The sequence below is a fragment of the Lolium perenne genome, chromosome 3 (assembly GCF_019359855.2).
Source record: "Lolium perenne isolate Kyuss_39 chromosome 3, Kyuss_2.0, whole genome shotgun sequence".
Classification (NCBI taxonomy): Eukaryota; Viridiplantae; Streptophyta; class Magnoliopsida; order Poales; family Poaceae; genus Lolium; species Lolium perenne.
Window position 1 is genome coordinate 235,516,726 of NC_067246.2, and position 14,113 is coordinate 235,530,838.

The window sequence follows — 14,113 nt, forward strand, 5'->3', positions numbered from 1 at the left end:
CTCGCAATATTTGTCTTGGATGTCACGTCCTCGAAAATGGTGATTCGTATTTTTCCTCGCATGTTGGTGTTGGTATTTTTGCCGATGTTGTTTGACTACTTTTAATGGTTGTGCGCGTACACGTAGCCTTGACATTGTGGCTCAAATTGAAATTATGGGAGAACCTTCTTTAATACTTTGTATTTAGAGGTCTATGGTTTGGTGTTTATCATCGGCTGCTTTCAAAAAAGTATAAGATTGTGTCACTAAAGAAAAAAGAGTTTGAACACCTTCAAAATTTGCTCGTTTCTCTTAGACTTTATTTTATAATAGTTGTATCTCTACCATGTACTATTTTTTATAAATAATTAAATATATGGTATTGATTGTCAAAAAAATGCAAATACTACTTACCTCTTATCAATTTCACCTGACGGTTCCGATGTTTCTCATTTTGCTCAACATCCACAATCCGGCAATCTGCATATTTCCACTCCCAAGAAAGTTTGCGCCGTGACACGACTTTGCACAAATGCACAATCCTTCCCGAGTTCTCACTTCGCGTTGGATGCGTTTAGCTCGCAATTTTTTTTAGACTAGTGGTTGGGCTGCCCCTTGGGGCAGCTCCTCGCTGTACAGTGGCGGCACAATCGCTGTCCAATCTCACTTGGTCTTCCTCCACGCGCCACAATAGGAAAACGACTTACTTGTAATAGAAACGTAATGAACAATTAAACAACATATGTACATCAAAAGAAACATTCAAGCTAGAATTTATTAATCTGCCACCCATCATGGTATCACTGAATTCACAAAAAAAAAGTACACTTGGAGATCATTTTAGGACACCCCACACGGAAAAAAAAAACACTTGAGCACACTGCTTATACAGAGGAAGTTGCTCTTACTCTCCGATGTATCAAACTACAGCCCACCTAGGCAAATTTTGTCTGAGACATAAATAAGTAAGAGGAATTGGTGAAAATAAATCCAAGTCAAGCAAAGATAAAGCGCACATTATATAAATGAATGCTTTAAAAACTTGCAGGTTTGCTAGTGTAGCAACACAAATAGAAAAAACAGTACATATAATTTTCCTATGTCGCATATTTGTGAAAAGGGAGCATTGTGATTAGTTGCCACGAGATAGAGGCACTCCATAAGAACATGACATAGATTAAGAGCTGTGAGGGCACATCACCATAGGAACTCCCGTTGGCTGCCGAAAGGATCACACAAGGTTTGAGCATGGGTACTCAGATCACAGATGCACAAAGTCATCGTAAATGCAAAGGTAGCCTCCATACTCCATAGTGAACTTAAGTAATCTCGACAGAAGTTTATTGAACTGCATCCTGTGCTGTGGAAATTCGATCACCAGGACTCTACAGAACCGAGAGATAAATTAACACATTAGAAAGACTGCATTCCAAGCATTTTTATAACAGCTATTGAACTAAAGTAGCACGTCTATTTCAAGATTCAGTGCAGCAACAAGAATGTAGTCATTTTCAAATATACAAACCTGGAAGCACCATATTAAGGATATCTAGATATTTTTTCTACTAACACTTTTGCAGCTTCTTTACTCGTTAAATTTAATTTTGCCGGCAAATGAAGCAAAGGTAGTATGGTTATTTTAAAAGGATGAATGTAGCTACGTAACGGAACCAACCATATAGGCAATTCATGCTTTTTACCAGAATGTGAATTTCAGCAATGTATAAACCAGGAGAAACGCAAGTAAAGGACTCAACTATCCATTCGAAAATAGCATATGTGATCTAACATAACTATGATCTAACATAAATATATGATTCACCAAGCTAATTAATGATAGAATATGGAAACTAAGCCATGGTTTTCACAAGTGTACGTCATCTAAAAATTCTTTCCACACGAACCAGCAAAAGTTGGAAAAAAAATTAGATACTCGATGCTAGTTGAGAGATAATCATACCAGGTGAAAAATATATAACTGTCCACAATTCCTTACACAATGCTAGGTGAGAGATAATCATACCAAGAATTTGGCTATACTTGCAGAAAAACAAAGCACTACAATAGCACAAATCCACCGTGTGTTATCCAACTAAATGTCCTTTTTATACATTGGTTGCTGCAAAAATATAGGGCATCTGTCAGTTCCTTTATGGAAATGGGAACGTTTTTATTGAATGACGAAAGAAACAAAGAATATGATAGATGGTAGATAGTAAACATTCAAAGACTAACCCAAATGTAGGGAACCTAAATGTTCAAGGTCAGAACAAGAATGCTCAGGTTAACCATCATATCTATGATCTCAAGGGACTAAATCTAATTGGTTGAACATGAGTAAGAAAATAACCCAAATGTATGGAACCTAAATGTTCAAGGTCAGAACAAGAATGCCCAGGTTAACCATCATATCTATGATCTCAAGGGACAAATGGTGCTTTCTTGTGATTTGTGAATTAGATCAACAGCTCCGAGAAAAGTTCTGATAACTCTGCATTGTGTTGACCAATCCAGCCCACCTCATAACTCGTGGTGTCACCAGATCCTATAACCTTCAGAATCTTGCATGCAACCTCCGAACCATCCTTCTTAGCATGTAACTCTAGTCCCCCAGACAGATCCTCTTGCAGACAGTCATATATATTGTCGACAGGCCAGTTAAGCTAAGCGTACCCGAAGCGAATGTAGCAGAACTGTAAATATGACACGGATAATTTCAACACCAAATACTTTTGAGTTATTCATAGAGTAAAATACCATGTGGAGCGTATGACAACATCATAAACACAAATGAACTGTGGATGCTTCATGGCGTTGGCTTCCGCAAAAGCCGCTTCATGGCGTTGGCATCCTCTCCATCACCGTCGCAGGAGTCCTTGTTCTCCCGTCTCGCATTCGCCTCTTTGCTTCCTGCAACCATGGGGCAACACGCAGACCCTTAATAATTCAACACACATTGACCAATTCCAAATACATTACCACAGCTTATTCAGATCATTACAGTAGTACCTCGTTGTCGAGCAACAACAAGTCCGGCGTATACACCCTGTCATCGCAGCGAAGTACTGCATAGTATCTTTGCTTGCGCCTAGAACAAACTATTCTACGAATAATTTTAAAGACAACAGCAAACCTCCAAGCACATGATTTACCAACAAGTAAAAAAATGTTTACCCAGAGAGAGATCTGTCCAGATGTTGTAATCGTCATGCATCTCTCATCTTGATGGCCATCATCACCACGACCTTGGATACATCCACAAGGAGACTCAGCTTCACAAAATCTTAGGAACATATAAACAAGCATAAAGTCTGAAGAATTATACCTCTGATTTTTTAGGGGCGAAATCACCAAACTTGAGGGTTACTGTTGGACTTCGTCTTGGTCACTGGCTCAGTCCTCTGTCACGATGCCATGCTCCTTCAGATATAGAGAGAGGGGTCAAAACAGAGATTGGGGAGCCCGGCGAGAGAGGGAATAGGTGAGCGCACCCATTCCAGGCGACACTGTCCGCCGTCCCTCGCCGCCGAGGAGAGAGAGGAGAGAAGACAGGGCAAGAGAGGAGAGCCCGCTCGTTTCCCGCCGCCGCTTCTTGCCGTAAGAAAATGGAGGACAAGAAGAGAGAGGACAGGCCGGGGAGAGGATGCACTGGCTACCCCTCGCAGTTCCCTGCCGCCGGCTGCCCGGTCGCCGCTCCTCACCACCGCCGCCGCCGCTAGGAAGAACAAAAAAGAGAGAAATAGGGTTTGGGAAGGAGGGAGCGTGGGGAGAGGAGGAAAATACGGCCGACTGGGGGATCGTGAAGCTGCCCGGTTTTCTTCCTTGCCCGCCCATTGGAAGCCCGGTTTTCTTCCTAGCTCGCCCAATGCACGCGCGGCAGCAGGGTATCGTGGATAGGCTAGGAGGGCTCCCCACCCACACGCACTTGCTTGTTCTCAATGTGCATGCATTCCTATTTCCTAAGAACGGGATTGGTAAACTAGATTGTCAGGTTTTGATCATTTCCATGTCTCTACCACCTCCGTTTCATAAAATAAGGAGTATATTTTTTAGTCAAAAGTCAATATGTTGTATGTCTGACCAATTTATAGGTAAAAGTATAGACATCTACTCCCTCGGGAGGATAATAATTGTTGGGGTTTTTAGTTTAAATTTGAACTAGAACAAACTAAAATCCTGACACAATTGTGCATCAAAGGGAGTAGAACATTTGATAAATACACTATAGAAATACGTTCTATGTTGGATCTATTATTGCTGATCTTGTATTGTGGATATTCATATTTTTCTTTACTATTGGTCAAAGTTTTAAGATGTTGACTTTTGACCAAAAATATGCGGCATGTATTATGAAATGGACGGAGCACTATTTATCTTCTACACATTGCATATATCACCGGAATCAACTAACTTTTTTCTACACATGATAATTAGAACATTTAATCATCATGCCGCACATTAATAGGAACATTACAAATCCATAATATTTATTTCAAGTCAAATTCAACTTCAAGCATAGAACCACAAGCAAAGTGTATCATCCACACAATATAAAAGTTCATCATGGATGCATATAACAACACCGCAAACAAAAGTCAATCAAAGATCTCGCTCAAGTGCCACCACCGCCATTACCCGCTCATGACACCATTGTCACCATCGCTTAGCACGAATTCTCTTGACACAAGATTTGGTTAGGCAAAGCTCTATATGCTTAGCCCTTCTCATCTAGACCACTTGGGTCCATGAACATGATCATATACTCGTTCTCCCGCCTCCCATTCAATTCCCCGGATGCCATCTTCCTCTTATCGGCCGCCACCATCCTTTCTTTGACTGCCACCTTCATCTCCTCGTCCTCCTTCCTCTAGGTCTAAGGAATTTTCCTAAACCCTAAACCTGGGCCTCCCTCCTCTACTTCTACGGGACCCTTCTTTATTTTGATTTGTCTTAGTGGCAACCATTTCATATGCCTATTTCTTCACATAGAAATCTGCATTTTTGTGTGTGCAATCAAACAACTACTATTCACATTCATGTGTTTTCAATTACACTAGGCTTTACTATGGTGTCCCAGGCAGAGCTACATGTATGCTATGGGAGCTGACCTCATGTTTTTTTTTTTGTAAATAACCCTTCAAGTTGTTCTGGTAGCTAAATCAGTCGCGTCCCCCAAAGGGATTTGGGGCGCGCCGGAAAAAAAAAGTTCCCAGCCGCGTCCCCCAAAGCCGTTTTTTGTCCGGCGCGGCTCGATACGGTGTCCGGCGCCCCGAGGCCGTCCCCGCCCCACATGGGATGCTCCGGGGACGCCGGACACACCGAAAAGCGAGGCGAGGAGTGGCGGGGCTGACCCGTTAGCGGCACATTGAAGTTTAACCTAACCGTCACCTACCTCGCGATGGAAGTTATTGGCGCGCAGCGATGGTGCAGTTCCCGCAGAGGCGCAGCGAAGCGTCTCGTCGCGCCTAGCTCTGAGTGCCGGCGTTAATGAGCGCCACCGCTCCCCCGCCTCCCTCCGACCTATAAAAAGGGCCGCCTCTCATCGTCCCTCTCACACACAAACCCTAGCACCTCTCTTCCCAACCCTAGCCACCACCATCTCAAGAGTCGACGACATGGCTGGTAGAGGCGGAGGCCGAGCTCGCGGCCGTGGTCGTGGCCGCGGCCGCGGCCGCGGCAGAGTTGCACGCTCGCCGTCGCCTGCGATGCCGTCGTCGTCCTCATCGTCGGACATGCATGACGAGGAGGGGCCCGTGCTGTTCGAGTTCATCGTCGTCCTCAAGGGCGACCCACACGGCATCCAGAGGCTGCCGGACACCTTCGCCGACTTCGTCGCCGGTGAGGAGCGCCCGCGCTCGCTGCATCTGCGGGAGGATGACTGCGGCTGCTACCGGTGGATCGTCGACGTGATCTACGACGCGTGCGGCAAGATGTACCTCCACATCGGCTGGGAGAAGTTCGCGCGCTACCACCGCCTCGAAGCCGGCTTCTAGCTCGTGTTCTCCTACTTTGGCGACAGGGACATGAGCGTCAAGGTGTTCGACGAGACACGTTGCCGCCGGAACTACCACGGCGACAACATTGACGAGGACGACGACTGATGAGTGTTGTTTCTTCGCAGCGAACATATGCACGAAGGTTTATGGTTGTTCTTCCTCGAAAGAACTAACAGGGGCACCCTCACCGGCTGGATTTTCCAGTTTGGGTGACTGGGTGTGCCCTCGAGTGTTCTTTGTTGGCAGCGAACACACGAAACCTTCGATGCCCGGCCTAGTTAGGTTTAGTTCTTTTGCAATATTTTATATTTGTGTCTATCATGGTTCAAACTATGTATTAGTTTGTGGAAAACCATGTTCCAAATTATGTTTTCGTGTAAACCACATTCCCAATTATGTATTAGTTTGTGGAAAACCATGTTCCAAATTATGTTTTCGTGTAAACCACGTTCCCAATTATGTATTAGTTTGTGGAATATTTCTTTTCTTTATTGAAATAAAAAAACAAAAAAAAGTATTTTAATATTTGGGGGCGGCGTTTAGAAGACGCGGCTGGGGAGCGACGTCCCCCAAACATGGCACGAACGAAACACATCTCCCAAACGCTTAATCTGACGCTATTTGGAGGACGATTTGAGGGACGCGAGTGAAGTTGCTCTAACCCACATCGTTTTGCTGTTCGCTCCGCCACATGTGTGCCATCTCTTTTTTAGTACGCCAATAATACCTTATATTGTTATAGAAGAGAGCAAATAGCTTTAACTTTACCGCCAACGATAGGTTCTAGAAGGCGTTTTATAACACACCAAACTCACTCCTCGTATTCTACAATTTTCTATTCCCATCTTTTTAAAATCACGCGAGCTAAAAGCCCAAAAAAATAGAGTACGAGGCAAATAGGGGGCATCAAGCAGTCAACTATCAATTATCCGTGGTCCTCTTTTGGAAAATGAATGCCACATTCAGTTACTTGAACGACGTTCTTGCGTATATCTCCAATGACGTTTTTATGTTATCTCCAACGACGCTTCTTTCTTCAGTTACAACCAGAGCCTGAATGACGTGTTTTGGCTATGAGGTGCATTCTCCGCTTCAAATTACTTGATGCAAATTCTGTCAAATTTATTATCTAGGTATACGCCGTACGCAGAGAATGCGCAACGGTGACGAGCACGGTCGGAAGAAAAATAACCCACAATTTCACCCTTGACCACCTTGAGCCGGGAACGCACGAACCAAACATGCTGTCCATCCGCACGGACACAACAACTGCCTGCCTCCACCGAACCCTACGAAACCCTCACCAGATAGATATCCACCGTCACACGTAGTGCACATCACACGTTCCTATCCCTCTCAAATGACATGTGGGACATGCACCCGCACAGCACCACGCGCCATAGAGGAGGTGTAAACCAGCGCGCGCGCAACACGTCCAAAGCGTTTCCTTCCCCAAAACAGAACAGGACAGGGAAAGGGTTCCACATCAGACGATGGCGACGCCACCGCCGTCCGCCCGACCCGATATCCGTCCACCGGGCCACGTCACCCCGCCCACTGACCGCGCAGCCCCACCGAAAACGGCCCACTCGTCAGGCGGCGCGCGACGCGTGCGCGGCGAGCTGGATTCCCCGTCCAATCGAACGGCGTGCGGCCCAACAACCTCACGCCTATGAATTGGAGCCGCAGGATGCGCGGCGGCGGCCCCGCGCCGTCCGATCCCGCCGCGGCGCGGGGATCCGGCCGTAGAAATATGAATTTGATTTCGAAACCGAAGAGTGGGAGAGAGAGAGAGAAAGGTTAGAGGTCGGGCAGGCAAAGGAGGAGAGAGAAAGGGCGGAAGCAGCAGCAGGAGGCAAAAATCCTCCTCTAATCCCCCCTCCTCCCGAAATCCGCCATTCGCCGCCGCCGCCGGAGCGCGCGCGCGCGCCAATCCCGGCGCCTCCCCGCTCCCGCCCGCCAGCCCTTGCGGGCCTCCGCCGCCCCCGCCTGATCCGGAGGATCTCGCCGCGGCGGATTGGGCGTGGCCGTTTCGCCGCGGTGTGGCCGCTTTTGATCTGCCGCCTCCCCCTCGGGGTCGAGCAGCAGCAGATGGCGGGCAAGGAGCAGCAGGGCGGAGGGGGCCCGCCGCGGCCGCCGCTGCCCGCGGCCTCGACGCAGCCGCCGGTGAAGAAGCTGGTCAGGCAGCTCGACTTCAACGCCGCGGGGAACATGGCGGCGGCCGCCGCCGTCGTTTCCAGGGTGCTGCAGCCCAGGCCGGCGCCGCCGCTCGGCTACCCGCACCCGCACCCGCACCCCCACCTCAGGGCCGCGGCGCCCGTGGGGGTACCGCAGCCGCACCCCCAGCTGCAGCTGCTGCAGCCGCGGGGGGTTCCCGTGATGCGGCCGCACCAGCTCATGCATGCGCCGCCCCCGCGGCCGGCAGCGGCGCCGATGACCGTGCCCGTGCCCGTGCCGCAGCTTCGGCCGATCCAGCCGCACCCGCAACCCGTGCCGCGCCCGCCGGTCGCCGTGCCCTTGTGAGCCCCATCTCTTCCTTTTATTTTTTCCTAAGATTTATCTCTAGCGTCAGGTTTTCAAATTTTCGCTTCTCGGTTCCGGGATTTCGGAGGGGCATGCCAGGCTCCTGGTTATCAACTAATGGCTTCGTTTTCTCTTTGATTCGTCTCATGTTTTTTTAACCCAGGTTTGAAAACTTAGTTCCCCAAATTTTATTTTGCACTTGATTTTTTCCTTTTTGTCACAGCGATACATGTTTGTTGTACTAGATGGATGCTTTTCAGCTGACTTTTCAGTTGTACTAGATGGATACTGCAATTTTCTATTCCTCCTTTTGTAATTTCCCATCATGCTGTTCTTACGCTTTGGGTCTCCGGGTTTTCCAGGAGGCCAGAGTCGCCAAAACCACGTGGACGGCTGTTTGATGGGAAAGATGGCACCCCTACCAAGAAGAAGTGCTGCAATTGCCGGCACTCCAAATGTTTGAAATTGTAAGTCCCATTTTACATGTCTTACTGTGACTAACAGAGCATTGTTGCAATGTGATGGTTATTGTAATGTAGACATTGCCTTTTCTTATCTTAGGAATGTAGGGACTCCTTCATCTATCTCTCTACAAGTCACCAAATATATGAAACTCCCACTCTTTTATGGATAGATTTGGATCCAGTGATCCTGTACACTTTTTTCGAAAAGGAAGGTTATCTTATTCTGTAGGTGGTATACAAGGGAATATACACATTGACCATTTTCTTGAATGCTGAGTGTTTCTTTGTGCATAAAAATCTTACAAGAACCAATACATGGATTTTGGAACTTCTTTTTGAAAAATCTGGATGATATGCCATACTGTTGCAAAGCTTGACATATCACATTCGTGATGAGACAAGATATTTGGTCTGCAGGGAAGGTTTTGTGGCAATAGACTTGTAGGTTATAGCTAGTCAAATAATGGCATTACTTTTAAAAACTGAAATTGCAACTTTGTGGCTAGTCAAGACTATTTTGAAGCACTATATATCTTTAGAGTTGGATCACCTATATTCCAGTTCTGGCTTTATTGTCTCAAGTTTCTCTATGGCTCCAGTAGGAGGTAGAGCTTACATCTTCTCGAATCTGTATAGTTTGTCGCTGTTTGGACCTTCACATAGAAAACCAGAAATCCTCCTTTTCTTAAAACAGGAAAATCATATGCATTGGTGATTCAGTACTGCTGTTTCTACTTTGCATGCCTTTTATTTCAGCTGTAAGTCTTTGCATACTGACATTTTATCCTATCAAGCTGACTCTTATGGTTTTCTATGCTTAGGTACTGTGAATGTTTTGCATCTGGTATTTATTGCGATGGATGCAACTGCACCAATTGTTTTAATAATGTTGAGAATGAGGCTGCTAGGCGTGAAGCTATAGAAGCTACACTGGAGCGCAATCCGGATGCGTTCAGACCTAAGATTGGGAGTAGCCCACACACCAGTCGGAATAATATGGTATGTTTTGAGGTTCATGTCTCTTTTTTAAATACTTAGTTGTACTTGATGAAAATAAATGTCCGTTGCTTCTAGAGTATTAATGACATCTTTTTAAGATTTTCGTGCTCATGGTTGGGGTGCATTGCATATATATCTTTTAAAAGAGGAGCCAAACTGAAGGCACCACCCTAACTGATGACAATATTGAACAGGGGAGTCTTGGGAATTACATAAGTTTTCTGGAAATTAAAATTATTGCTATATACAAATAATAAATCACAGCTTAGAGGCCTTCAACCTTCTCCTAAACTTCTTTTACTTTGTTCAGTCTAAGAATGCTGCATCTTCTCTTACTGTAACCCTTCCATTGTTTTGGTCAAAAACCCATTTTCAAATGGAAACTGAGGTCGGATGAGCTCAGATTTTTTTTCTTAAAGATCAATTGGTGTCAGTAGTACATATGTTATTTAATTAATTTTATTTAGACATGTAAATCACCACACTATTGCTAGACAGTTTTTCAAACATTTAACGTTATTAAGTAAGTGAAGATTTAGTATCCCCAACTAAAATGTTTGTCACTTATTCTTTCACCAACGGGGAAAAACCGCCAGTTTCTTCCAGGCTTCACAACAAAAAAAATGGCTTATTTGAAACAAGAATTGTGTTTTCCAGAGAAATTGGAGCTAAGGATTTTATTTTTTATTCTTTGTAGAAAACTAAAATGTTATTCCATTAACATTATTGGCTGGACTTTGTCCTTTTTCTGTCCCAGCAGTGATGTCTTCATTATTGCATTTCTCATCTTGGCCATGTTATCTGATTTATGCTTCAGTGATATGTGTAATTAATACTAGTCCCTTAATTTGCCAGGAAGTAGCTGGTGATCTCCCTTTAGTAGGGAAGCATAATAAAGGGTGCCACTGCAAGAAGTCAGGATGCCTCAAGAAATACTGCGAGTGCTTTCAAGCTAATATACTATGCTCTGAAAATTGCAAGTGTATGGATTGCAAGAATTTTGACGGGAGCGATGAAAGAAAAACTATTTATGTGGATCCCAAAACTGCCATTCAAATGCAGCAAGCAACAAATGCAGCGGCAAATGGTGCTATCGGAGCAACTGGATTGTCATCTCCTTCCACATCAAGGAAGAGAAAGCACATAGATCCTTCGATTGACCTTTCAACCAAGGAACATGTAGCTCACAGGAATGGCCAACTGTCACAGGTAATGAACATTTTTTTTTTCTATTTAAGCATTTCTCTGCAGTTTTGTTAATTTCTCGAATTGTGCATAGTTGTGTTTTAAACTATTGACTTAAGAGGTAAGGTGAAGCAATTCATCCCATCACTAGGAAGTTATATGTTATGATGTGCATACCATGAAGTCAGCTAACGATACTTCACGTCTGTGCACTTGTGACCTGCTTAACTTACATTGTTGCGGTTGTAAAAAACTTACATTTTTGCTACTTCCTCCGATCCATATTATTTGATGCTAAAATAGATGTATCTATAACTAAAATTTGTCTACATACATATATATTAACTTCAAGTAATATGAATTGGAGGGATTATATTGCATAAATTTAATTTTGCACTAAGTGAACCAACTGTAGTGATGCACAAATTACATTACCTTGGTTATTGACATCCCGTGCTTTGCCACCAAAGTAAATCAACCTCACTCATGTGTCTGCAATGACCACCTAGCCAATTTTATGCACTGAGATATCTGAAAGGGGTAACTCCAGAAGTATAATAATTTTACTAGCTGAACAACGGTGTCCCTTCTACAGATTAAGAAAGTCATATCACCTCAGCTGTCAGCAGCACACAAGACATTGTTGTCATGCTCAGTCTGCTCCAAGCTATTGGCTGCGCCACCACTTAACCATAGCTTTGCCCCAGCAATAATCTTGCCTTGGCAGTCGTGCTCGGCCAACTGCTTCACAGCCAAACCCTGTCGACCTTCTTTATGAGACGCATCATGCTCCATTTCCGTAATTTTTTTTTGAGAGCTTGATTAAGTAGTTTGTTAGGGAGATCTTCACTTTGTTTAAGCTAGTTTTTTTGGATAATACTTTTTAGATATGTGAAAGGTGAGGAGGGAGAGGTTTGAATGCACCACCACCGCCATGATCTCAGGCTTTAGTAATTGTAAAGATAAAAATTAGCATAAGTGCAAATTGGATGACGTTGTCACCTTTCTGTCTTTTTAAATAATATGTCCTATGCAATGAAAAGAAACGCAATGTCATTGCGTCTTCCCGAAGAAAATAATATGTCCTGGAGTGGTCCAAATTCATCTAGAACAAATTTCGGAAAAAACCTAACTAACCAAAGAGACTGTCAAAGGCTACTTATAGCAAGGGTTATTATGGAATTCTGAGAAGGTTGCTCTACATACTTCATATTTTAATCAGATTATCTACCAGAGGAACGCAGTGGCATCTGATGGTTCACTCCCAGGAAGCCAGTCTGTGCATCCCCATATGATGGGGCCCTTTAAAGTCACCTACAGGTAACTGTCAATTCCACGGATTTCTGTGATTAGAAATGAATTTTGATTTTCCTTGAGCAAGCCAACCTATCTGTTCTCTGTTGATGGATTTATGTCATCCCTATAGGCCTCTTTTAGCGGATATTATTCAGACAGGGGATGTAAAGGAGCTGTGTAAACTCTTGGTGACAGTATCGGGAGAGGCTACTAAGGCATATACTGGTATTGCTCTTGGCATCATGCTTATTTCCCCCTTTTCCTGTTCTGTTAGTTTTCAGAAAATATTCCTGGTGATCCTTCACTGCGCGTGACTTGCATTTGTGATAGATATTCAATCTACCCGCATAGATCAAAGCCTCTTCACTTTAAATTTTACCGTTTGCATCGCTGCATTCAGCTCCAACTGTTCCTTCTCTTGGGCCTTTGTTTTGGATGCTGCAAGTGCTATATACTTCTTCGAACATCATTTGTATACACAACTATATCATGTACTTGATTAGGTGGATCTCATCTCTACTTTATAGTTCGCTAACACTGCACAGTGTGGTCAGGATCACTGTATTTCCCGTCGAAATCTTACTGTACATGGGGTTCACTTGTGAGTGATGGTTGGTCGCCATAATGACACTTGACATTTCTCGTATTAAACAAACACCAAGTCTTTGCAGCAGTTCTTAACTGTCTTCAATTTTCCACGTTTTTATTTAGTAATTTAACGTAGTTACGGTAATGTTTTCTCATTGCAAAACTTCAAAACTAGGTCGGAAAATCCAGGATGAGAAGGTGCCACCGAAAGAAGATGGGACGGGAGGTTCGTTAGCAATGACAAACCATAATAGAGAAGAACAAAATAAAGATCAAAGTCATAGAAAAACATCAACCGATGACCGTGCAAGTGGGGGAACTCATATGGGCAAAGCATCTCTAGATGATTCCAGACCTGATTGCACAGATGACCAAAAATCCAGTAGACCAATGTCTCCTGGAACACTAGCATTGATGTGTGATGAACAAGATACTATGTTTGTTACTTCTGAAAATGTTGATGCTCAGCCAACAGTAGCTGTCAACCCGAACCGTTCCGAATTGTATGCGGAGCAGGAAAGATGTGTGTTGACGGAATTCCGCGATTGCCTCCGGAAGCTTGTGCAATACGGTAGAATGAAAGGTACATCAGATATCCTATCTGGCATGTCAAGTCATAATAATAGGCATTCTTTATTTGTTTAATTTGCAAAACTTGGGTTGGTTTGATACTGATTATTTTCAACATGCAGAGGAGAAGTACTCCATGGCGATCAGATCTGAAGCAACTGCCCATCCTGGGCAGGTAAATGGTGTTCCCCGAATCCCGTATTCAAAAGAAGTAGATGTACAACCTATTGTAAAAACATTTCCTCAAAGTTCCAGCAAACATCTTGTTACTGGAAACCCTGCGAGTGGGCACTTAGACAAAAAACTGGAGCCTGGGAACACATAGATGCACCTCAGGTTTGTATTTGGGGTACAAGAATCTTGTTTGCACCCTCTAACAGCTTGACTGGGGACATGTATCGGTCTTGATGATTAATTTAGGTTAAAGAAATTCCAATTTATTCTCACTGGTCAGAACAAGTGTAATGGTGGATAGTTAGTTTAGTCAGGCAAATGCCTTTCACCTTATTTTTA

At 44.2% G+C, this 14,113-nt stretch overlaps 1 protein-coding gene and 1 long non-coding RNA gene across 7 annotated transcripts; one reads left to right on the forward strand and one right to left on the reverse strand.

Annotated features, from left to right (window-relative positions):
- Window positions 1-977: 977 nt before the first annotated feature.
- Window positions 978-3,839, reverse strand: LOC127343977 (uncharacterized). Of its 5 annotated transcripts, none has more exons than XR_007877649.1 (7): window positions 3,305-3,839; window positions 3,154-3,224; window positions 2,989-3,077; window positions 2,737-2,889; window positions 2,499-2,642; window positions 1,940-2,098; window positions 978-1,364 (listed from the first exon to the last, which is right to left on the reverse strand). It is a non-coding gene; the product is annotated as an uncharacterized lncRNA (long non-coding RNA). The 5 variants fall into 5 exon arrangements; XR_011755833.1 differs by having other exon boundaries at window positions 2,003-2,098; window positions 3,305-3,837; XR_007877650.2 differs by lacking the exon at window positions 2,499-2,642 and having other exon boundaries at window positions 3,305-3,399; window positions 3,471-3,819.
- Window positions 3,840-7,800: 3,961 nt separating this feature from the next.
- Window positions 7,801-14,107, forward strand: LOC127343975 (protein tesmin/TSO1-like CXC 6). Of its 2 annotated transcripts, none has more exons than XM_051370192.2 (8): window positions 7,801-8,494; window positions 8,861-8,965; window positions 9,784-9,961; window positions 10,817-11,170; window positions 12,369-12,466; window positions 12,573-12,667; window positions 13,206-13,613; window positions 13,723-14,107. In XM_051370192.2, the coding sequence occupies exons 1-8, from the start codon at window positions 8,067-8,069 to the stop codon at window positions 13,923-13,925; spliced, it is 1,869 nt and encodes a 622-aa protein (XP_051226152.1). In that variant the 5' UTR covers window positions 7,801-8,066; the 3' UTR covers window positions 13,926-14,107. The 2 variants fall into 2 exon arrangements, with proteins under 2 accessions (XP_051226152.1, XP_051226153.1); XM_051370193.2 differs by having other exon boundaries at window positions 12,381-12,466.
- The last annotated feature ends 6 nt before the right edge of the window (window positions 14,108-14,113 follow it).